The sequence below is a fragment of the Hyperoodon ampullatus genome, assembly GCF_949752795.1.
Source record: "Hyperoodon ampullatus genome assembly, contig: scaffold_310, whole genome shotgun sequence".
NCBI classification, from domain to species: domain Eukaryota; kingdom Metazoa; phylum Chordata; class Mammalia; order Artiodactyla; family Ziphiidae; genus Hyperoodon; species Hyperoodon ampullatus.
In genome coordinates this window covers 220,722-247,081 of record NW_027640563.1, presented here as the reverse complement: position 1 = coordinate 247,081, position 26,360 = coordinate 220,722, and the positions used below count along the sequence as shown (strand labels likewise).

At 41.0% G+C, this 26,360-nt stretch overlaps 1 protein-coding gene across 1 annotated transcript in view; it reads right to left on the bottom strand.

Annotated features, from left to right (window-relative positions):
- The window catches only part of LOC307070109 (angiopoietin-1 receptor-like), a gene marked incomplete at both ends in the record, with an annotated part of 72,215 nt that overhangs the window by 6,851 nt on the left and 39,004 nt on the right, over nucleotides 1-26,360 (bottom strand). Inside the window, 9 exons of the mRNA XM_079728695.1 lie at nucleotides 1,528-1,641; nucleotides 2,186-2,376; nucleotides 4,684-4,794; nucleotides 7,144-7,354; nucleotides 8,884-9,038; nucleotides 17,292-17,591; nucleotides 19,309-19,596; nucleotides 23,277-23,411; nucleotides 25,211-25,372. Coding sequence (XP_079584821.1) covers nucleotides 1,528-1,641; nucleotides 2,186-2,376; nucleotides 4,684-4,794; nucleotides 7,144-7,354; nucleotides 8,884-9,038; nucleotides 17,292-17,591; nucleotides 19,309-19,596; nucleotides 23,277-23,411; nucleotides 25,211-25,372 — 1,667 coding nt within the window. The remainder of the gene's footprint in view (nucleotides 1-1,527; nucleotides 1,642-2,185; nucleotides 2,377-4,683; nucleotides 4,795-7,143; nucleotides 7,355-8,883; nucleotides 9,039-17,291; nucleotides 17,592-19,308; nucleotides 19,597-23,276; nucleotides 23,412-25,210; nucleotides 25,373-26,360) is intronic.

Below are 26,360 nucleotides of genomic sequence, written 5' to 3'. Positions count from 1 at the left end.
CCCGCCCACGCCAGAGTGAAGGAAGGAGAGGGATTCTGTGATGGAGATAAGAGGATTCTAAGGAGGATGCTCCCAGGAGGAGTGGGGAGAGCCAGAGTAGATGGGTGAGTAGTGGTAGGTCCTGCTTCTTTAAGACCAGCCCAGCTCCTTCCCAGAGAAAAGTCTGCTTTGAGTGGGGCAAATCTGAAGAGTTTAGGGGAAAAAAAAATATTGCCTGGAAACCAGCCCTCAGGGAGGCATCTCTGGCTTCCAAAAAGTGCTGATGTTAATAAGTATACAGGACCAGGGGCATGGTGGTCTCTAAGAACCAAAGGAGACTAACTTCAAAACCTCATCCAAAAAGAGAGTGGGAAGTTCCAAAGTGGTTAGGTTCACTGTGATTGTAACTATGGAAAAGAATGTATGCCTGTGGAAGGCCATAAGTAAAGAATAAAATAAATTAATCATGTCCAGGTTGTGAACTGTGGACCATTTCCTCTTGAAAGCATTCTTGAGTATTATTTCTGTGTTATCTTGTCAATAACTAAAATAAGTATATTGAAGAGAAAGGAAACCTGAGCTTGAGAATAAACACAGAAGCCTGAGCCTTGCTAGGAGGCAATGTGGTACCCATAAAAGTAAAAGGACCCTGTATATGTTATAAGAACTGGAGTCATCCCAAGAAAGCTGAGCCCAGGTAATGCTGGGAGAGCCAGGCCAGTGGAGTGGACCTACCCAACACGTGCAAAGACTACAGGGTGTGTCACCCCCAACGCCCTACATTGCCCACCTGCTCAGGGAAAGCAGAGGGTGGTGGCATGTTGTCGGCACAGCACTAATGTCCAGGAATGTGGCATGTCCAGGGCTTTATGATTCTAGGGTGGACAAAAGTAGCAGAATGAGTCCAGCTTCTCTCTTCTAACACTGTGGTAAGGTTCTCCCAGGAGCTTGTATTTGAAGATAAAATATGAATGTTTAGGAGACTAGGTATCATTAGGTGAAAGTGGATTTGATTGGGGCTTGAAGAGTGAGCAGAGAACTTTTGGCAAAGAGGGGAATCTTGTATGAGCATTTAGAAGTTATGAGTTTCTCTCATAACGAACCCGTGTCCCCTGCATCTCATCCTTGTGATTTAGGAACCTCATTAATTGATTTCCTTGATGTTTTAGAAGGTATATTAAGTGTCTTTTTCCCCCTCCTAAGTTTGCTGTGCAAAAGGGGACTGTGGGAGCTCTCCAGAAGTTTCTGAGTGAGACCAGACCTCAGGGTCTGGGCTGGATGTAGACCTGAGTCCCTGCAGCACTAGGCTTGCACGTTCAATTACTTGGCCACATGTGACAGGGCCTTCTTCATTGGTAAATGTCGACCCTCCAGTCATTTTAGGAATCAAAAATGAGAAAGGATGTTTGCTGGGCCAGGGCATTATCCAATGGGGAAAATGGTCAGAGGCCTCAGTCATCACAGAAAGATGGTATTCTAAGAGAAACAACATCAGGAGAGGGAGGGGTGCCCCGGAAAGGATCTCATCAGTGTCTGTTCTGAACTTACCATCGTCTTTTTCACATACACTTCTTGACCTCGGGACAATCCAAAATCGGCTATTTTGGCTACATAGTTTTCACCAACTAAAATGTTCCTGGCAGCCAGGTCCCTGTGAATAAACTGAAATTTAAAAAAAATCATGTATTTTCAGCATCGCATTTGCTTTTCACTCCATTTTGTTTCTTGCGTAGGGGCAACAGCTGTGGGAAACAGAGAGGTCAGTGTGAAAAGGGGTTTTCAAAAGTCACCAGAATCCAGTTCCCTTAAAGTTCCTCTCCTAAATGCTCAGTGAGTGGATTCTGCCAAATGACCCACATGTCTCTGGAGGAGCAACCTGGAAGAAAAACCAGGTCATGAAATCTTCCAGTTGCCATGAATGGCCTCTGCTACTATGCATTATTTAGAGCCACACCAAGCTTAGATCGGTGAAGGCACCTCACCAAATATACATGATAAGAGTCACTAGATAAACATACCGTCAGTGTTGGGCATTAACTTCTGTATAAAGAGATGACATATTAGCAAAGATATGAAAGTTAGAAGATTGTAAGAAGGAATTAAGGAAGAGACAGCAACCAAAAACAAATGTACAAACTTATCTAAACTCTGATTCCAGAGAGAATTTCAGAGGAAAGATGTCCAAAGCAAGATCCTCAGGACGAACCTGTTTTTGGCTCAAGTAGTCCATTCCCCGGGCCACATCTGCTGCAAAGTGGAGGAGCTGCTGGGAGGACAGCGTGGAGGCGGTGCTGTTAGCGATGGCGAACGCAGGGTCCGTCTCCAGCACGCGGCTCTTGCGCAGGAAGTCAAGGAGGTTGCCGTGTGGGGCATACTCGATGGCCAGGTACAGGTAGCCTGTGCAGGAAGGGAGAGAGCACCACTTTATCGGTAACCCTAAGCTGCTGTGATATTTCTGAGAAGTGCTATGGTTCTCAGGAACCGCTTGTACACCTCTGTTTTATCGTAAAGTTACACATCTAGTGGTACCAACCTCGGTAATGCTGGGGCCAGGAGGAAGACAAGTGACATCATTCCTGCAATACTTAAAGTGCTTGCTCTCAGGGTTCCCCTCCCCACCTCTACCAAACATAGAGGGCTTCCTGTCACCTACTCGGTGACACTAGTAGAATGAAATCAAAGCATTTGCTTCCAGACGATCTAAGACAGCTAGTCCACATCACCTGTCATTTTTTTATTCAATCAATATTGAATATCAAGAACCTAATATGAGCCAGGCATGTTATTCCAGTATGAATCTAGCTTTTTTTTCTTTTGTGGTACGAGGGCCTCTCACTGTTGCGGCCCCTCCCGCTGTGGAGCACAGGCTCCGGACGCGCAGGCTCAGCGGCCATGGCTCACGGGCCCAGCCGCTCTGCGGCATGTGGGATCTTCCCGGACCGGGGCACGAACCCGCATCCCCTGCATCGGCAGACGGACTCCCAGCCACTGCGCCACCAGGGAAGCCCGAGGTTATATTTTCTTAATCAAAAAACAATGATAAAATATCCATAGCAGAAGAGGACCCACACCAGGTAACTTTCTCTCTCTCCTGCCTTCTGCTCCTCCCTAAAATCTGGAATAAGTCACTATATTGCTGAGTAGGTCACTAGTCAGCAGAGCCTAGTGTCAGGGATTGCATTTTTGCTTACAGAAACCAGAAAACTCAACCTTTTAGGAAAAAAATAAAACAAAATAGTTCCTAGAGGAAACTATGGTGCAGTGTCTTATTTTTATTCCAAATTGCTTTCTCCTTTTCCCTTTTTAATAAAATGTAAGCTGCTTTGATAAAAACATTGATCTTTGGAGCCAATGAAAAGTAAAGTGGTTTTACTGTCTTTTAAAGGTGAATTATTTGGTCTTTTTTTAATGTTGAAGGAATTTAAACTTCAAAGATATTCTAAGGAAGTGAAATTCTCAAAAATTAAAAAAATCTAGCACTGAATCCTGTTGTACTATAAGGAAAGATATACTTCAATTCTGGTATGAATGTGCTTTCTCACTTCTTTACTGAATTATAAATTTTAAGAGCCAACCAATAATGTGACGATAGAGCAAAATATTAAAAGATATACATTCTTCTGTTGTTGTCGGTTTCTTTTTTTTTTTGTTTTTAACTTTCATTTACTGCTGTCCCATGCTGATTACTGTTCTCAGGAAATAGCTCAAAAATAAATGTCATTACTTCATTATCTAACCTAAGAGACATGATCTGGCTTTCAGAATTACACCCTTATTGGATCACAGAATGATACATTGTTTGAAGTACCAGTATTTTTAGTTTAATAAATTGAGGAAAAGGAAGTAGTCTCTTTTCCATTGTTGGTATTTGTGCTGCAAAGTCAACAAGAGGTTGTCAAGTCTGTAAATAATTACTGTGTGGAGCTTTTTTGTTGGAGCAAATTTTTCCACGAGAAATTAAGATTAAGCATAGATTTAGATCTACAAACCCAGGTAGCAAGCAGAGGTAAAGCCATGAAAGATTTCTTGTTACCTACTCATTCACAGCTAATTACATGCATTACAATAGGAAATACTCAATAAATACTTGAATTAATAATGTAAGTTGGACTTAAGAGTATGTGTGACATAGGATAGTTGTAAAACTTCAGTGTTATTGTACAGGACATTGTTTTGGATAAAAACAAAGTATTGATACTATTAGATATAAGCTTATTATTATTATTTTAACCTAAGCATCACCAGTGCTTTCACATTACAGTAGATTAATGGCATTCACAGATTTAACATTCAGAATATCAGTTCCTTGGGTTTGGAGGGAAAATGAAAAGGTAGGCAACTAACAAGAACCAATCCACTTCACTCTTCCTGGTGCTGAGGGCTGCCTCAATCCACTTAGTAGTAGCTGAGAAAACCTCTGGATTAGCAAAGGTGGAGGCATGTAGGAGCCATGGATATTTTGGGGCAGTACTAGCTGAACCACATCAGAGGCCAAAAGATTCAGCCTTGGGATCTACCAACAAAAAGATACTAAATCTCAGCATGATCTATTAATGGGACCAGACATTCAGACTGAAACTGCAACTTAAAAAAAAAATAGATAACAATCTTAGATGACTGTCTTTCCTAATTTCAATATGGAATGTGCCTGTTTTTTAAAAAAAAAAAAAATCTGGCAGGAAAGACAGGAAAAGAACATCTTACCACGATGTTCACATGCTCCCAAGAGATTGATGATGTTTGGGTGGTGTCCAAGTTTACAAAGCACCTCCAGTTCCCCAGCGAAGTCCCTGTGGTCATCTTTGGAAGCATATTCTGGGAAGAAAGTAAAGAGTAGTGATCCCTTTCTGTTACACCTCTTCAGAAACAACTGTCCCCCCTCTGCTTCCCAGAACCTTCAGGTACACTCAGCCACCATTAGGTCTGGAAAACTGTATAGAAATCAGAGATGACTATAATGCAGATGCTTCTTTATTGTTGGGGGCTGTCCTGTACAAAGTAGGATGTTTGGCTGCACCTCTGACCTGACCCACTAGATACCAGTAGCCCAACTGAAAATGTATCCAGAAATCACCAAATGTCCCCCCTGGGGGAAAAATCACCCCTGCTTGAGAACCACTGCTCTGAAGTTTTCCTGTTGAAGCTCTCAAATATCCAGGGAAATGATTTGGTTGAGATGGAGCTGCATCCATTCTTAGACTCTGGCTCTCCCAGCTAACTCTACCGTCCAGAGACAAATATGCTCAGGGATAAAAACAAAGTTGTAGTGAAACATCACCAGTAGTGTACACACCTTGCTTTATTATAATAACTTTACTTTTTTCATAAACCAGTCCTACTGAAAAAATTCAAATCTCAATGTCATTTTCATAGAAGTTGCTTGGTAGTCAGGAAACAGTTGCATTTATTTCTGTTCCTTTCATTCCATCTGTCCGCTAGCACTTTGATCAGAGGGAGAACCACCAGTCAGGCTGAAGGGAAAGCTCTTTGGCTGATGCACAACTGGCTGATCAGCCTTGAGTCAGTGACAGTATGCTATTATGGCTTTTTGAAGAAATAACATTGGGGGAAAGGGTGAGAAGGGAGCTGGTAGCCACGTGAATGCCTGAACATGCTTGGAAATTATGGGAATGTTTCACATGGGCTAAGGGTACCCATAAGGCTGATAAGTAGGCAATTCCAAGTCGAGGACCCTGTTTATACCACAGGGACCTGAGGGTCAATACCTTGGAAGCATTTAAAAAGCAAAGCTCTTTATAATAAGGTTGTCAGTAGCTGCCCTCTTTGCATGCATGATTTTTCCTGCAAAAATTGTCTGCCCTGGTGCCCTGTTGAGCTATTCTACCTCTTCACATGGGCATGAGATAGACAATCAGCTCAGGTCAGATGCCAATAAAAACTGATGCTACAAAGTTCTACACCCTCTCTCCTCTCACTATTTTTACTGCTTCCTAAAGCTCCCTGTAACTAAAGTAGCAAAATGAAAAAGGGATTTCTGGATGCTAAGCAAGGGGTGTGTGTGTGTGTGTGTGTGTGTGTGGTTTGAAACATTACTGTCTCTAAGCATAAATAATACTGTGTTTATTTTGTTTTGTTCATTTTCTGACATAGTGTTTTCTAGCAATGTGGAAAACAGTGATGATTTTAAAAGATTTAGGGTTAATTGTCATCTTAGGCTTAATATTGCAGTCAAAAAGAAGGAAAACCCATCAGCAACCTCAGAGAGTCCTTACAATGGAGCTGCCCAATGCAACTAGTAATTACATTGCTGGCTCTAATACGCCACTTTTCAAGCCTGTGTGCTGTAAAAGCAACAGTGCAGCTTCGCAATCAAGTCATTTCTAAACTGCCATTTCACCCGGAAGAGAAGACAGCTAGTATTGCCAGGGAACAAGTCATTCTGCTTTCTCAGATCTGATTAAATGGATAGGCCCCAAGCAGTCTTTTTTTTTTTTTTTCTTCCCCCAAGCAGTCTTGAACACAACTGGAAAAGATCTAGTTCCTGTGACCATACATCAAGGGTTTTCAAACTTGAGTGTACAGAAGAGACACTGAGCAAGCTTAAAAACATAGATTTTTCATGCACCATCCCAGAAATTAGAATACAGTAGAACCATGAGAAGGAGAAACCCAAGTAGATGCATTTCTAACAATATTTCTAGGAATGTTGATGCAGATAATCCATGAAGATAGTGGTTTGCCAAGTGTGGTCTCCCAAGCCTCAGAATCAGCATCACATGGGAACTAATTAGAAATCCAAGTTCTCTGGCCCTGCGCCAGACTTACTGTATCAGAAACTGTGGGGTGGAGCTGAAGAATCTGGTTTTTTAACAAGCCTTCCAGGTGATTCGGATGCATGCTCAATTTTGAGGACCACTGGATTAAGAAAAATAATGCTCCCCCAAAGTCAGCAGGGTATGACAGAGAATCTGTATTCTCACATCCCAAGGAATCAAGACAGTGGTATCTAAATAGCTTATGCCTTCATGTTCACATCCTGACCCTCAAAGGAAACATCACCTTCAGTTGCACATAACAGCTCTATCTGACACCACGCCAATTTTTTGTTTAAAGAGCATAAGACCTTAGAGGAAAGATTCAACAGGAAGTCAAGCTGTCCCCCCACCCTAATAAAATGCTGACTCGAGCAGTCCAAGCACTGACCTTTCATTCTCTTGATGGCAGCGTCCATCCGTAACCCATCCTTCTTGATGCGAGCTTTCAGAACCTGGCCAAAATTACCCTCCCCAATCACATCTTGAAATTTGATGTCATTCCAGTCAAGCACTGGATAAATTGTAGGATCTGGGTTGTTTTTGGCCTTCCTGTTCAGGGCCAGAGTTCCTGAGTTGAACTGCACAGCTGGTTCTTCCCGCTAGAAAAATAATGCTTTTGTGTCAGGATTTTTCATAATTTTAAGGTACATAATACCTCCTGATTTGTACCCACACTGGGTGAAAAAAGAAATACTGTATCCAATTCTAGAATGAAAACGGAAATAGGGTTCATTGAACAGGCCCACTCAGATGAAGTGGCTGCCTATAGAGCTGCATGGGCACGATCACAGGCCTCAGTGGCAAAGCACGCCACAATCAATTAGTTATGTCTGCAGAGGTGAGGGAGGGGAGGATAACAGCATGTATGCCACGAAATAGCATATCCCTGAGTTAGTCACACTTGAGTTTCTACTCTGCTGTGGAATGAGCAGGTGTTGCGTTCTGATCTGGAGAAGAACTCAGAGATCTATCTGAGTCAGTCACAGGACACACCTCTGTGAGAGCTTTGTTTCCTAGCGTCATCTTGGTCTATTCTTGGCTCTTACTCAACTTGTCCTAAAGCTCAGAATCTCTCAAGCCCACTCTGGCGCAGACACTGGCCCCAAGATGACTGATGCTTAGAGTAAAACCCAACAGGGTGTCTCCTTTTCTCCTGAGTTTCAGTAGCTGCTGATGGTATCAGAACAAAGCATCAGTAGTACCATGATGTGCTCTAGCACTCTCTACCACCTTGCTGGTCCCTCCTCTACAGGGACAGCCTGAGTTGAGCCAGCTCTGGCAAGGAGTCGGATTACAGAGCTTCCCTTGTTCTGTACTGAAGGGAATCTCAGGGACTCATGTACAGGAAGGTATACTTCATTTGGAATATGTAATTGTACTCAATGTTTCATATACAGAATCAATAAAGTTGGGTACAGATTAATTTTACAGAGCTTGAAACCACAAACTCGAGAAATGTTCAGGCTGTAGTATAGCAAAGGACTCAAATGGGGTGCCTATAGGTAAAGTATGATTTTCTAAACTTTTTACTGGTCAAAATTCCTAGATGAAAGAAAGAGGCCGTGCCAAGCACCATGAACTATGGCTGCAGACCGAAGGGTGCACAGGAATGGAGATACACACGTATAGGTAATCCATACATATAGGAGGGATAATAGAATTGAAAGAGATATTAGAAGTACAAAATGGAAACTGGAAACAGGGAAACGTGGGGAAAACTGGTCTAGTGCAAATCTTCATTACCTATCACTCTGAGGTCTGGTTACCCTTATGCCATTCATTACCAAAAATGTTCAGTTCTTTATATTACAACATTACCCTTGCTGGTGACTTATTACTAGTATGACTGTATTCTCTTTCTGATGGGGCAGTAGTCCTGCTTTAGGCTTGGTTTCCTGCATACTTATTAAGAGCAACCTTTTCACTCTTAGAATTGTTCTGATTTGGACAAGAAATTATATAGTCATGCTATTTATCTCCCATTTCATAATGGAAGACAAAGAAAAGATGAAACTTGCCTAAGGGAAATATTTGCTTTACAGGTAAAATTTTTGACCCACATCTTTAAAATGAAGGTTCTGCATATATGTGGAATTGCACTTATTACTATTAGGAAGATGAGACATACCACGTTTTGGAAGGCTTGGGCCATTCTTCTTTGGACGTTTGCCCTCTTCAACTGCAACATGATCAGAAAGGCCAACAGCACCGTCAGGCAGGTCATTCCCGCTGAGCCAAGGATGGCAATCAGCAGCATCTTCCCGCTTCCGAGGTCTGCTGGGGCTGTGCCGGAGAACACAGGAGAAGGAGCAGGTTAGTCTAGGTAGAGAGAGAGGCCAGGACCATCTGCAGGAGAAGTCACAGTGTAATGGGAAAGTAAGGGCAGCCTGAGCCCAGCCTGAGCCCTGCTAGGTGACCTTGGGCTACTCATTTATTTTCTGGAACTCAGTGGAGATGAGTCTGACTCACAGGGCTGTTATAAGTTCAAAGAAATGTGCAAAAGACCTTTTTAAATGGCAACATGCTAATCACTAATTGTTGTCCTTTGTTCAACTTTCACTTCCAAGTACAGGCCCAAGCAGATGAATATTATCGAGTAATAGTGAGAATGACTAACTAGATCTATGACTTTGGGTAAGTGACTAAACCTCCCTGCACAATTTAACCACCTAGAAAAGCTTTAAAGCTCTGCAACTCTAAAGAGCATAGCATCTGTAAGATATTTGGCTTTGTTCTTGTTTTAAAGAGCTAATGGAGATTTTCTTACTACGCACTCTGATCTGAAGTGCCAGATGCAAGGCCTCTGCATGAAGCACCCTGTGAACAACTGAAACTAGACGAAGCACAAAGGAAAACAAAACAAAACAAAACAAAACAATCTGCAAAACCTCTGAAAAAAAAGCCTTTGCACCTCTAGCTCTTGTGGAGGTTGGCATCTTCAGTGGAGGCTCCTATTGCAGGGGGACCTTCAAGATGGTGGAGGAGTAAGATATAGAGATCACCTTCCTCCCCACAAATACATCAAAAATACATCTACATGTGGAACAACTCCTACAGAACACCTACTGAATGCTGGCAGAAGACCTCACACTTCCCAAAGGGCAAGAAAATCCCCCCCATACCTGACCACGTGGCTGACAGGGTCTTGGTGCTCTGGCCTGGTGTGAGGCCTGAGCCTCTGAGGTGGGAGAGCCGAGTTCAGGATATTGGACCACCAGAGACTGCCTGGCCCCACGTAATATCAATTGGCAAGAGCTCTCCCAGAGATCTCCATCTCAACGCTAAGACCCAGCTCCACCCAACAGCCAACAAGCTCCAGTGCTTGACGCCCCATGCCAAACAACTAGCAAGACAGGAACACAACACAACCCATTAGGAAAGAGGCTGCCTAAAATCATACTAAGTTCATAGACACCAGAAAACACACCACTGAACATGGCCCTGCCCAACAGAAAGACAAGATCCAGACTCATCCACCAGAACACAGGCACCAGTCCCCTACACCAGGAAGCCTACACAAGCCACTGACCCAACCTCACCCACTGCGGGCAGACACCAAAAAAAACCAGGAACTACGAATGTGCAGCCTGTGAAAAGGAGACACCAAAAACAGTAAGTTAAGCAAAATGAGAAGACAGAGAAATATGCAGCAGATGTAGGAACAAGGTAAAAACCCACCAGACCAAACAAATGAAGAGGAAATAGGCAGTCTACCTGAAAAAGAAGTCAGAGTAATAATAGTAAAGATGATCCAAAATCTTGGAAATAGAATGGAGAAAATACAAGAAACGTTTAACCAGGACCTAGAAGAACTAAAGGGCAAACAAACAATGCTGAACAACACAATAAATGAAATTAAAAATACTCTAGAAGGAATCAATAGCAGAATAACTGAGGCAGAAGAATGGATAAGTGACCTGGAAGATAAAATAGTGGAAATAACTACCACAGAGCAGAATAAAGAAAAAAGAATGAAAAGAATTGAGGACAGTCTCAGAGACCTCTGGGACAACATTAAACGCACCAACATTCGAATTATAGGGGTCCCAGAAGAAGAAGAGAAAAAGAAAGGGTCTGAGAAAATATTTGAAAAGATTACAGTTGAAAACTTCCCTAACATGGGAAAGGAAATAAGTCCAGGAAGTGCAGAGAGTCCCATACAGGATAAAGCCAAGGAGAAACATACCAAGACACATATTAATCAAACTATCAAAAATTAAATACAAAGAAAAATTATGAAAAGCAGCAAGGGAAAAGCAACAAATAACATACGAGGGAACCCCCATAAGGTTAACAGCTGATCTTTCAGCAGAAACTCTGCAGGCCAGCAGGGAGTGGCAAGACATATTTAAGTGATGAAAGTGAAAAACCTACAACCAAGATTACTCTACCTAGCAAGGATCTCATTCAGAGTCAACGGAGAAATTAAAACCTTTACAGACAAGCAAAAGCTAAGAGAATTCAGCACCACCAAACCAGCTCTACAACAAATGCTAAAGGAACTTCTCTAGGCAGGAAATACAAGAGAAGGAAAGACCTACGAAAACAAACTCAAAACAACTAAGAAAATGGTAATAGGAACATACATACTGATAATTTCCTTCAAAGTAAATGGATTAAATGCTCCAACCAAAAGACACAGACTGGCTGAATGGATACAAAAACAAGACCTGTATGTATGCTGTCTACAAGAGACCCACTTCAGACCTAGGGACACATACAGACTGAAAGTGAGGGGATGGAAAAAGATATTCCATGCAAATGGAAATCAAAAGAAAGCTGGAGTAGCAATTCTCATATCAGACAAAATAGACTTTAAAATAAAGACTATTCCAAGAGACAACGAAGGACACTACATAATGATCAAGGGATCAATCCAAGAAGAAGATATAACAATTGTAAATATTTATGCATCCAACATAGGAGCACCTCAATACACAAGGCAAATGCTAACAGCCATAAAAGGGGAAATCGACAGTAACACATTCATAGTAGGGGACTTTAACACCCCACTTTCACCCATGGACAGGTCATCCAGAATGAAAATAAATAAGGAAACAGAAGCTTTAAATGACACATTAGACAAGATGGACTTAATTGATATTTATAAGAGATTCCATCCAATAAAAACAGAATACTTTCTTTTCAAGGGCTCATGGAACATTCTCCAGGATAGATCATATCTTAGGTCACAAATTGAGCCTTGGTAAATTTAAGAAAACTGAAATCATATCAAGTATCTTTTCTGAGCACAACACTATGAGACTAGATATCAATTACAGGGAAAAAACTGTAAAAAATACAAACATATGGAGGCTAAACAATACACTACTAAATAACCAAGACATCATTGAAGAAATCAAAGAGGAAATCAAGAAATACCTAGAAACAAATGACAATGAAAACACGATGACCCAAAACCTATGGGATGCAGCAAAAGCAGTTCTAAGAGGGAAGTTTACAGCAATACAATACTACCTGAAGAAACTAAAAAAATCTCAAATAAACAACCTAATCTTACAACTAAAGCAATGAGAGAAAGAAGAACAAAGAAACCCCTCAAAATTAGCAGAGGAAAAGAAATCATAAAGATCAGATCAGAAATAAATGAAAAAGAAATGAAGGAAACGATAGCAAAGATCAATAAAACTAAAAGCTGGTTCTTTGAGAAGATAAACAAAATTAATAAACCATTAGCCAGACTCATCAAGAAGAAAGGGAGAAGACTCAAATCAATAGAATTAGAAATGAAAAAGAGGTAACAACTGACACTGCAGAAATACAAAGGATCATGAGAGATTACTACAAGCAACTATGTGAATAAAATGGACAACCTGGAAGAAATGGACAAATTCTTAGAATAGCACAACCTTCTGAGACTGAACCAGGAAGAAATAGAAAGTATAAACAGACCAATCACAAGCACTGAAATTGAAACTGTGATTAAAGATCTTCCAACAAACAAACGCCCAGGACCAGATGGCTTCACAGGCGAATTCTATCAAACATTTAGAGAAGAGCTAACACCTATCCTTCTCAAACTCTTCCAAAATATAGCAGAGGGAGGAGCACTCTGAAACTCATTCTATGAGGCCACCACCACCCTGATACCAAAGCCAGACAAAGATGTCACAAAAAAAGAAAACTACAAGCCAATATCACTGATGAACATAGATGCAAAACTCCTCAACAAAATACTAGCAAACAGAATCCAACAGCACATTTAAAGGATCATACACCATGATCAAGTGGGGTTTATCCCAGGAATGCAAGGATTCTTCAATATATGCAAATCAATCAATGTGATACACCATATTAACAAATTGAAGGAGAAAAAGCATATGATCATCTCAATAGATGCAGAAAAAGCTTTTGACAAAATTCAACACCTATTTATGATAAAAACTCTCCATAAAGAGGCATAGAGGGAACCTACCTCAACATAATAAAGGCCATATATATGAAAAACCCACAGCCAATACCGTCCTTAATGGTGGAAAATTGAAACCATTTCCACTAAGATCAGGAAAAAGACAAGGTTGCCCACTCTCACCACTATTATTCAACATTGTTTTGAAATTTTTAGCCACAGCAATCAGAGAAGAAAAAGAAATAAAAGGAATCCAAATCAGAAAAGAAGTAAAGCTGTCACTGTTTGCAGATGACATGATAGTATACATAGAGAATCCTAAAGATGCTCCCAGAAAACTACTAGAGCTAATCAATGAATTTGGTAAAGTTGCAGGATACAAAATTAATGCACAGAAATCTCTTGCATTCCTACACACTAATGATGAAAAATCTGAAAGGGAAATTAAGGAAGCACTTCCATTTACCATTGCAACAAAAAGAATAAAATAACTAGGAATAAACCTACCTAAGAAGACAAAAGACCTGTATGCAGAAAACAATAAGACACTGATGAAAGAAATTAAAGATGATACAAACAGATGGAGAGATATATGATGTTCTTTCATTGGAAGAATCAACATTGTGAAAATGACTATACTACCCAAAGCAACCTACAAATTCAGTGCAATCCCTATCAAACTACCAATGGCATTTTTCACAGAACTAGAACAAAAAATTTCACAATTTGTATGTAAACACAAAAGATCCTGAATAGCCAAAGCCATACTGAGAAAGGAAAAAAGGAGCTGGAGCAATCAGGCTCCCTGACTTCAGACTATACTACAAAGCTACAGTAATCAAGACAGTATGGTACTGGCACAAAAACAGAAATATAGATCAATAGAACAGGATAGAAAGCCCAGAGATAAACCCACGCACATATGGTCACCTTATCTTTAATAAAGGAAGCAAGAGTATAAAATGGAGAAAAGATACCCTCTTCAATAAGTGGCACTGGGAAAACTGGACAGGTACATGTAAAAGAATGAAATTAGAACACTTCCTAACACCATATACAAAAATAAACTCAAAATGGATTAAAGTTCTAAATGTAAGGCCAGACACTATAAAACTCTTAGAGGAAAACATAGGCAGAACACTCTATGACATAAATCACAGCAAGATTCTTTTTGACCCACCTCCTAGAGAAATGGAAATAAAAACAAAAATAAACAAATGGGACCTAATGAAACTTCAAAGCTTTTATACAGCAAAGGAAACCATAAACAAGATGAAAAGACAACCCTCAGAATGGAAGAAAATATTTGCAGATGAAGCAATTAACAAAGGTTTCATCTCCAAAATATACAAGCAGCTCATGTAGCTCAATATCAAAAAAACAAACAACCCAGTCCAAAAATGGGCAGAAGACCTAAGTAGACATTTCTTCAAAGAAGATGTACAGATTGCCAAGAAATACATGAAAGGATGCTCAACATCACTAATAATTAGAGAAATGCAAATCAAAACTGCAATGAGGTATCACCTCACACTGGGCAGAATAGCCATCATCAAAAAATCTAGAAACAATAAATGCTGGAGAGGGTGTGGAGGAAAGGGAACCCTCCTGCACTGTTGGTGGGAATGTAAATTGATACAGCCACTATGGAGAACAGTATGGAGGTTCCTTAAAAAACGAAAAATAGAACTACCATATGACCCGGCAATACCACTACTGGGCATATACCCTGAGAAAACCATAATTCAAAAAGAGACATGTACCACAATGTTCACTGAAGCACTATTTACAATAGCCAGGACATGGAAGCAACCTAAGTGTCCATCAACAGATGAGTGGATAAAGATGTGGCACATATATACAATGGAATATTACTCAGCCATAAAAACAAACAAACTACAGTCTGTCATACAGAGTGAAGTAAGTCAGAAAGAGAAAAACAAATACCATATGCTAACACATATATATGGAATCTAAAAAAAAATTGTTTTGATGAACCTAGGAGCAGGAGAGGAATAAAGACGTAGACATAGAGAATGGACTTGAGGACATGGGGAGGGGGAAGGGTAAGCTGGGGCGAAGTGAGAGAGTAGCCTTGACATATATACACTACCAAATAGATAGCTAGTGGGAAGCAGCTGCATAGCATAGGGAGATCAGCTTGGTGCCTTGTGACCACCTAGAGGGGTGGGATAGGGAGGGTGGGAGGGAGACGCAAGAGGGAGGAGATATGGGGATATATATATACATATAGCTGATTCACTTTGTTATACAGCAGAAACTAACACAACATTGTAAAGCAATTATACTACAATAAACATGTTAAAAAAAAAAGAGCTGGGCCTCCCTGGTGGTGCAGTGGTTGAGAGTCCGCCTGCCGATGCAGGGGATACGGGTTCGTGCCCCGGTCTGGGAGGATCCCATATGCCGTGGAGCGGCTGGGCCCATGAGCCATGGCTGCTGAGCCTGCGCATCCGGAGCCTGTGCTCCGCAACGGGAGAGGCCACAACAGTGAGAGGCCCGCGTACCACAAAAAAAAAAAAAAAAAAAAAAAAAAAAGAGCTGATGGAGAAAACCTGAGGATACCAATGGGACAAGGAAAGAAGGAAGGAAAGAAGAGAGAGAGAGAAAAACCATTAAGTTTTGGGCTCAGGTCAAAATAAACTATTAAAGACTATGGTATAACCTCTCCACTTCTTTCCCTTATTTAAATTCAAATAAAGATAAATTCAATGTATTTTTATGAGAAATAGCATGTAGAGCATGATCCTATCTTTTAACAATTATTCTTTTGTGATTAGCTACCTTTCCTTCTATCTCCGTTTTATATGTGCATAAAGAGATGTCTGAAATGGGATGATAAGGGCTTTTTAGTTTTGTTACATCTTGTATTTAAATTTTTCTCTTTGTGTTTTATTTATAACTTGGATTTAGGGCCTGTACATGTTTTACCCACATGAAAGTAACTATAGAAATTATGCATTTATTAAGAGTGTCATGTGAAAACTATTGCATACAATTCTCTATAATTGGCAGACCCATCATTCCTTGCATATTTCAAACATGTTCCAAAGAATCATCACTGAGAACAGGGCTTGCTTGATTTTATTTCTTAAGCCCTAGGGAGGCCTCAAGAGAACCAAGAAGTTTTTAGTGCTATAACATTTTCTGTAAAAATACTCTGGTCTGAATTATAAATTTGCAGAAATCACCATTTCCTTCTAATGTCCCTCTAGGTACATTGCCTTGCACAAGCTGTATAGTGCAGAGCGCGAGGAAGTGCAATTTCAGACAGAACTCAGAGGGAAGGCTCTCCAGGAGCTGCAGTTCTTCCCACCCCCCGGGGTCCTTGTTCACTAATTACATTCAACAGGTTTTACCAATCACAAACACTGGAGAGGATTAAGAGGTACAACCCTCCAGTTATGAAATAAATAAGCCACGGGGATGTAATATACAGCATATGGAATGTAGTCAATAATATTGTAATCACTTTGTATGGAGACAAATAATTACTAGTCTTATTGTGGTGATCATTTCATAATATATGCAAATGTCAAATCACTATGTACTGCTCTTGAAACTAACATAATATTGTACATTACATCAACTATATTTCAATTTCAAAAAATCTCAAACACTGCGCCTCGTGTGCTTGGCACTCTGAGCGATCTCTATCTCAAAGGGCTTATTCTCTCTGGAGTGGGGGTTAGTGGTGGACGTGGAGACATCATAACCTGGATCTGAAAAGTAAAAGAAAACTCGGACTAGCATAGTGTCATCCAAGCTAAAAGAGGGTTCGTTCTGAGAAAGAGTGGAGTGTGGTTCCTGGAGTGCCCACTGAAGCACCACGCAGGGCTGTCTCCACTAAGCTGGGTCCTCTGTCTTCCTTCTGCATGGAATCACATTCATATCCCTCAGAGTTTCAATTGCTGGGTGGGGAGTGCTGATGGGCTAAGTTCACCTAAGTTTTCATGATAGATAACAGATCAACGGGTTATCCTTCCAAGGGGCATTTTCATTCCAAGGACCTCTTTAGAGATGGTGACGGCTACCAGCCCATTATGTCACATGATGCGAATATGGGGTAAATATCGTAAGACAGTGGGGCTTTTCTGATACTCTCCAGAAATAATTCTGTGTAAATACCTGTCCACTCTACCAACCTTGAGATTCAGAAAGAGTCATCAGTTCATGAGAAAAGGTTGGATTGCTTGACCCTATGTTGTTCTCTGCAAAGATGTCCACCTGGTAAGCTGTTTGGGGCTCTAGGCCCTTGAGCTGATACTGGGTGATGGTGGCATTCTTGATCTTCACATCAATGTGCTGGTCTTCATTCTTGCCCTGAACCTTGTAACGGATGATAATAGAAGAAATAGAATAGCCATCCAGGATTGTCCAAGAGATCACAGCTGAGGAGTCTGTGATGTTGGAAATCTTGATGTTTTCTGGTTGAGGAGGGAGAACTAGAAATTTAAAACAAACAAACAATATTTTACTTAAGATATATTACCATCTCTATGATTATTATGCTTTTGAGAGAGAGTTAATATCAGCTCATAAACCATGAATGGCTAGTAAGTGTTATCTCAGAGGGTAACTCCAATCAGTTGGTAGTGGACTCGACGCAGACTTGACAAGTGGCTGCAGACAGGAAAATGGCAACACACACACATCACATATTTGCCATCCTTAAACTAAATTAAGACCTCGGAAATTCTGTTACTCCACAAACTGCTATTACACTGTTTTTGATACTAAGGAAAACAGAAAAATGTTGAGAGCTGAGCCCTTCCATATAGTAACTCATTGACTCCTCATAACAATCTTACTGTAAGTATTGAGGCTCAGAGAGATTAAGTGACTCGGCTGAGGTCACACAGCTTTTAAGAAATAGATTCAAGTAGAAGAAATAAGATTCCTGTTAGTCTGCAGTTAGCCACTGGTCCATAGGGCCTATCCGTATTAAGCACTTGTTAGAAAATATGTTAAGCACTTAGCAGACATATTCAAAAAGCAAGATGGAGACTATATATGCATATGCACACTTATGGATGTACTTAATGTATTAAAATTATACAACATTGAATGGAAAGATACATAATAAACTCATAATTTTGGTTGTCTCTAGGGAGAGGGGAGAGAATTAGATTGGGGATGATGGTCAAAGAGGATTTTGATGTATCTGTATTGTGGAATTACTTCCACAAAAAGGCTGAAAGCAAATATGACAAAATGTTGAGTTGTTAATTCTGTGTGGTAGAAATGTAGGTTTTTGTTGTATTATTCTCTGCATTGTCCTATAACTTCTAAATGTCAGAATTTTTTAAAGATGAAGAAGACATCCCTAAACACAGACAAAACCGTTGAGACTTCCACATGTTATTGATACAAGAGAGTGCCTGGAAAAACAAGAGCCAGTTAACACACCTGTTACTGGCAAGGTGGCAACTCAGCTGCAGAAAAGAACCTCAGACTTTGGGAGTTGACAAGAGACCACAGGATCCTAGCATAAGTGACGGTTGGTGTGACCCAGAAACACCTAATCTTTCCAAGGACTCCAAAATGCACAGACAGTTCTAATGCAGTGAATCAAAATAGAACTCTCTGGTTCATGATGAAAAAGCTTTCAATTCTACAAAGAAACCCTAGAAGTTCCAACTAATTTTTAATGACCAATATGAGATTGAGAGAAGCCTGAACTGAAGAATATTTTGAAAGAAAAGTTGTTTTATTACTCTCAAATATATACTGTAATGCCAAGAATTGTCTGTTTTGAAGATTTTTCAAGCAGAGTTCTTTGGCTTTTAAGATTAGATGAATTAGATGAATCATCATCTATGTGCAACAATCCTAAAAACTGTCATATAACAGATTCAACAAGCCCTAGAAAACCTTATTCATGTTATTAATTTACTTAATAAGTAACTCTATAGAAAGGAAAGGTAAATTTTAGCACGGTCCTGCCTGAATTATCACAAATCCAAACACATGAAGAGTTGGTATATATTGCAGGTTGCTAAAATGATTTGATGTGTTGGTGGGGGGCACTAATGAGCCTCCATTCACAACTAACTACCTTTTATGGTTTCTAAGAAGCAGACTTGAAGTGACGGGAGCTAAGTCTAAACAGCAGCAGCCAAGTGTCATTCAGGCAAGGCTGGGGCATCATGAGGTACTTACTGTCGCTAAGGGTCCAAGCGATGAGATCTTCGCTCCATTCCCCCTGGGCCTTGGTGTTGACTCTGGCTCGGACTATGTACTGCTCCCTGGGCTGTAAATTGTTAAGGAGCACTGAAGTCAAGTTGCCTGGCACTTTAATATTCTGCTGATCACTATTCATTAGCACAGACCTCCTCTCAACTTCAACATAAAAGTCATCTTCTGAGCTTGGAAATATGGGTTGCCAGGTCAAATTTAGAGTGGTCTGACTTTTTGGCAGGAGACTGAGACCTCTTGGAGGAGGAAGACCTAGGAGAAACCAGAATAATCATTGTTTTTATATAGGGTGAAGGTAACAACAGCCCCAAAGGACAGCTTTATAGGATAACCTTGGCTCCTAGAATAATATACACTTTCACAAGCTATCAAAGAAACACACGCTACCAGCCAGGTAATACTTTTTCTTTTTCCTACCAGAATAGCAAAGCTTTAAAATATTCTAGGATGTAGCTTGAGTAACTGTAAGACAGGAATACAACCAATTTGAAGGACAACTTGGGAATATTTTTCAAGAACTCTAGAAATGATCATATACTTTGGGAGAAGAGTCTGACTACCAAGGATTTATCCTGAAGAAACAACTCAAAGGAAGCGAAAAGCTAGGTGCATGAAGATGTCCATTACAACATTGTTTATAATAACAAACAATCATAAGAAACCAAAATGCTCAAAATAGGAAAATGCTTTAATAAATTATGATATAGCCATCCAAGGGATTAAAAGTTTATTGGAAAAAGTACAAAAGCCTCTCCAAAACTTATAACACACGAGAAAAAACTCTGCTTACCACTTGGTAAAAGCCATGTCTACAATTGGTGAAAAAGGAAGGAAACTGATAAAAATGGAAACACTGGATTTGCCAAGGTTCTGGGGTTGTAGGTTCAGTGTTTCTGTTCCCATTTTGAGTAATATATTGTAAAGCAATTTCAGGGTTACTTCCCCTTAGCAAGGACAATTTCAGACATGACAACACTGTGATGGCTGGGCCAGGCTTCACACTGCTCTGATCACATCAAGGTTTGGCTCTGACCACACGCCGTGTGGCCATAATTACCCCCAAGAACCTGGGCTACCAGAGAGGTAACTGAATGGAAACAATATGGGTTTTGAAATCAAGGAGGCAGGATCATGCCCCTTTAGTTTTGTGACCTTGGGAAAATTCATAACCTCTCCGAGTTCACATGTAGCATGAAATGAAAATACTCATCTTCCAGACTCAGGAAGAGAAATGAGATAGTGAAGGTGAAAATGCTTGGAAGGTGTTAGGGGCTCTGTCAACATTTTCTCTCTCTCTTCCTTCCTTCCTTCATAAAATATATTGGGCCAATGGACAGTGGAGGAATCTGTAAATTTTCAGCTAATAGTAGTATATTGATATTTTAAACTTCAGATATAAAGTATTTTCAAAACATAGAATAGTGATCCTCTACTCATGCATTCTTGGTGGGGACATTATTGCCCCTAAGGGGGCAAAAATTGGTTCTTGGGGTATGAGAAAATTTTAGATAATGACAATTGTTTATGAAGGGCCACAATATATAAACAGATCTGTGGTATTACAATTCATGGCAGAAGAGACATTAAGACAAAACAGAGATTTTGTCTTAAGGACAAAACTATCTAAGAAGCTCTTTAGAGGGTGATAATTTAAAAAATTACAATAAGGTAAAGAATCTGAAAAAGAATGAATATACGTATAACAATCACTTTCCTGTACACCTGAAACTAATACAACATTGTATATCAACTATATTCCAATAAAATGAAAAAAAAGTTTAAAAAAATTAACAATAAAAAGGTTGAGAAACTTGGTTAGAGGTGAGAGGAAGGGTCTGTTTCCACCCAATGGGAGAGGGACTCTCACTGGCCAGTTCTGACCACCCTTAGATGAGGGAGAACCAGCAATCAGGTCCTGCCACCTGCTGGGCATTATGCTACAGGTCTTATTGGTCTTTTCTCCATAACCTTTGCAAATTGAGAGAGGTGATGTCACCTCCTTTTGCTCTTCTCTAAAGTTGAAGTTCCAAAATAAGCCACCTGGAGTGGGTAGATAGGCTTACGATGACAGCAGACAGAGGGAGGACTGATGGTGTGCAGCAAACATGTAAACCTTCTAAGCCTGTGCCTGGTACAGGGAAGCAACTCCATAAATGGTCATTTCCTTCCCTTTGGGAGCATGACTTACCCTTCACCCCTCCCAACCTGCCCTCTCTCTGCCGTGTGTTCAGAGTATCTTCTCTCCCCTCCCCTCCTGGCCTTCCCAGCCTTTATCACTCAACCAACACATTTATAAATAGTGCAGCTGCCAAATGAATTTAAAAACAAACATCAGCAAAATTCAAATGCTGGGAAAAGATGAACCTTCAAGAATTCCCTTCCCACCCACCCCTGAGAACTACTTTGAAATATATTCCAAGACATCTCTAAATACATCCTGGCTGGAACATATTCTGAGAGCTGAAGACAGCACAGGACAGGTCTGTGAAGTGTTTTATGTTCTGTTCCATAAATACTTTCCATCTGAGTCAGATTATGGCCTTCCCCTTTTGATTCATCAGCACTGCTCTAAGAGAGAATTAACTACTAGTTGCCTTTTAGCAGCAACCTGATGACATATTAGGGGCCCCTTGGATCATAGTCATGGAGATTCCTTTATCCTCTAAGTCATACGTAGTCTCCAGTGTGATTTTTGGTATTTACTACCTGGTGGGTTCCCAGGAAGCCATTCCTTACTTGTGCAATGCTTCTACAAGCATCAGAGTAGCTACTGAGTTTCATTTGGTTCTTTAAGGATGCTGCTGGTCAGATGAACCCTAGGTGGGGAGTGTGGAGGGGAGAGTCTCTGTTAGGGATGCACAACCCCTGCAGAAGAGCCTGATGCTCTTCCTAGCTTCTCAGTAAATCATTCCATATCCTTCTGCTTTTAGTAAATGGACTAAAAATAGGAAAACTCATCAACTGGGATAAGGACATCGTGCCTTTGGACTCCCAGGTAAAAAATACCTGGATATTTTGTTTCTCCCAGGAGAAACAAAAAGATATCAAGTCTGAAGATCTAGTATGGCAATGTACCCAATGCATTACCATGGGCAAGTTATTAACCACTCTGGGACTCTACTTTCTCCAGTTGCGGCGGTGCGTGGGCTTCTCATTGCGGTGGCTTCTCTTGTTGTGGAATGCGGGCTCTAGGCTCATGGGCTTCAGTAGTTGTGGCACGTGGGCTCAGGAGTTGTGGCACACAGGCTTCAGTAGTTGTGGCTTGCAGGCTCTAGAGTGCAGGCTCAGTAGTTGTGGCACACGGGCTTAGCTGCTCCGCAGCATGTGGGATCTTCCAGAGCCAGGACTCAAAGCTGTGTCCCCTGCATTGGCACGTGGATTCTTAACCACTGCGCCATCAGGGAAGCCCAGAACTGCTGTTCTACAGGTAAAAGCCTTTCATTCTATTTGATGTTTTCACTATGTGCGTGAATGACTTCGAAAAACTAGAAATTACTTTTTAAAGTAAATAAACTGGGATTTCTGGAGTACGTATGCGGCAAGAGCCTGTCTTGGGCCCTTAAGATGGAAACAGGAAGCTGGTGGTAAAACTCGGGAGCCAAGACGGAGCACAGTTGCTGCTAAGTAAATCCCAACTCCTAAGGGATGTCCCTGCCTTCCTGAAGGGTCATCTGCTTCCTTCTCTGTCCCGGTGGATTGCTGCAGACCCCCTCCCCCAGGGAGACAGACCAGGAGTGCAGCCCAAATAAAGGACCGGTTTGGCTCCAAGTTGCTAGCCTTCCTGTCACTTTCCCACCCATTCAAAAGCAAACCCCTTTCTACCACCATCCCACTTACCCACCACCACCCTTCCTGGTCTTCCTTCCTCTTTCCCCTTCCTCCCCCACCCACCCACCCAGCTCCTGAATAAATGCCTGTTTGCTTCAACTGACCGATAGAAGCTGTTGTGAACCGCCTCACGGGTCCAGGATGCCCTTCCCCGCCCTCTCCACGCCGGACCAGCTGCACGCAGAGCTCGTATTCTGTCCGAGGTTCCAAATAGTTGAGGGTAACAATCTCATTTGTCACTGAGAAGAGGGAAAGTTCAGGAAACTTCAGTTGGCAGTCTTTTACATTCTTTAAACTGGAATGTTGTTATTGTGAGGTGAACTAATGTTTGGTTTTTAAAAATACAATGTCTGAGTAAAACAGAGAGGCAATCCCATCTTCAGGGCCTCAGTGTCCCTAATATAAGGAAAATAAGGCTTTTTCATGTAAGTATCTCTGTGCCACTTACACATTTCTGCTCTAGTGTGTTTGTCTTTTCATTTGTAGAGTAAAACCACGCAAATCTTCAACTATATGGAATACCAATCAGATTTAGGGGAAAAACTCAATTAGAATAATATTAAATAACTTCTGTTTTCAAGTACTTACAGTGATGGCAATCAAGTTATCAAGAGAAGAGACCCTTGACGGTATGCTTACAATGACTAGACAGTGAACTTGTGACAGTCGTGTCATAACAAATGAAGCGTTCTGAAGTACTTGAAAATAGATCCCATGAGCAAATGACATATGCTTCTTTTCTCCTTAGCTATTCTATTTTGCCACCCTGTTTCTCCGTGGATATTGCAATGGTAGATTTTTGCCTTACCATATGATAAATTCCTAGTCGGTAAGAAAACGTATTGGACTGTGTTTAAGGTTTTTTTAGAAGACCACTTCATAGATGTCCACAAAGAGATGATGGATTATTAACACCATGTTTTTTTAAAAAGCTGCTTTTTAAAAAGACCTAGCCATCCACAACAGAAACAGCAATCCATTAAATAAGCCTTATGTTGCTGGGATTCTGAATTTTGGCTGAAGCTTTAAAAGAATGTGAAGAGCTCAGTAATGATACCAAGACATTATTCAATATACCCAAATCAGCTAGTATTATTAAGCCAAAAACCCTCTTTTTCTTCTCCTTTTATGTAACTTTGATTATCGACATCTCATGGGTAGAGGGCGCTTTTTAGGAAGTCACAGGCATAGTGAGACTAAAGTACTGGTGGAGGGCTGCACATTCCCTACAAGCATGACAGTGGCAGGTCTCACTATAAGATGGTGCAATTAAAGCAGCTGGCTCAATAGATGATGCTCAGCTTTCTTTTTTAAAAAATGTGATTTTTACATCATCATGCAACAAACAGAACTGTCATTTATGTTTCAAAATAAATTTAATTTACAAATAAATAAATTTAACTGCATGAACTTTTGACATTTTATTACATTTTGGGGTGTTTTTCCCAAAAGTTGGGGGAGGGGCATGTACCTCTCTTTGCCCACATCCTCTCCTCTTCCTTCCACAGCCCAAACACGCTGGTCCAAAGTCCTCTCAAAACCTCTGTGAGTTAGGAGCCTGCAGGCAGGGCAAGACTCAAATACTAAAAACAATAAACTTGATACAGCAGGAACAATCACCCTTCAGATGTAAGCAAATTAAGTCTCTGCCTTTCCAGCAGGCCCTGGATTTTCCTCTTACCATATTCATGGCATAAACTTGTATCTTTCACCATGACCAAGCAAGATAGAGTCAAAAAGGGATTAGAGATCCAGAGAAGCCTGGAAAGAAAATATTGATGCAGATAGTAACTCCTGACACAGGCGTGTTCTGTGTCCCATTTTACATCATGACTTCCGAAAAGATAGCCCCAGAACTCAGAGGACCACCTCCTGCCCCCCAACTCCTTCTTGAATACTCTGAAATGGAATCCACTGCTACAGCCCCTACCTTGGGGTAGAGGGTTGAGACTGGGAGAGAGGATTTCTATATTTGGGGAAAAATTATTTTTTCGTGGTGCCCCATCTCCAGCTGGAGCCTTTCCTTTCCAAACCTTACCTTGAATATGCCGCCAAGCCTCATAATGATTAACAGGTTTGTAGAGAAGCTTCTTGGATTTGATTGGTCCATCCCCAAAGTAAGGCTCAGAGCTGATGTTGATGACAGCAAAGTTATGTCCGGTGTCAATCACGTTTGGGGCATTCAAGGGCTTTGGAAGAACTAAATAAAGTGTCAAGAATCAGATCAGTCCTTACACTTTGGGGTTTTACTGCTGTTCTGAGATGGGGGTAGAGGATGAGTACCTTTACACTCCCAACAAAGCCCTCTTAGCGTTCTCTGCTCAGGTTCCATGTAGTTGCCGTCTCTGTGATCTCCTGGTTTGCTCTTGCCCCTCCAACTCACTATCCACAAAGTGCTTTCTTAAAATACGAGCACTCCTCTGCTCAAGACCTTTCAATGGGTTTCCACTATGTTTCAAATAAAATCTAAAATTCATACCAAGACCTGCCAGGGACAATAGAGCCCCTGCCTCCTCTTCAGCTTCCTCGTTCCCTCACCTAATACCCTCCAGTTCCAGTGACCTTTCAGTTCATTCAACTAACAATGCACCAGGCTCCTTTCTGTCTCTGGTTCTTTGTTGAGGCTGTTCTCCTGCAAGGAATGGTGTAGACTTCCCATGATTCTGCAGTTAACTCTTACTCATCATTCATCTCTCAGCTCTCATGTGACTTCCTCACAGGGGCTATCCCAGAACCTTGGTTAGGCTCACGTGTCATACCCTTCCACAGAACCTTTTCCTTCACTGCAATTTTCAGGATTTATTATTCTTAGTGATTTGGTGTGATTATTGAATACCAGTCTTCCTACTAGACCACCAGACTAAGTCTGTCTTTCTGTCTGTCTGTCTCTCTCTGCTTAGAACAACATCAATTTATTCTCTTACAGCTCCGGAGGTCAGAAGTCAGACATGGGTCTCACCGGGCTAAGATTAAGGTGTTAACAAGGGCTGTGTTCCTTTCTGGAGGTTCTAAGGGAGAATTTGTTTCCTTCTTTTCAGCTTCTAAAAAACATCTGTATTCCTTGACTCATGGTCCCTTCCTCCATCTTCAAAGACAACAAAGTCATGTGTCTCTGACCCTTCTTCCATTGTGAGATCTCTTTCTGACAGTCTTTAAAGACTCCTGTGATTAGAGTAGGTTCACCCAGA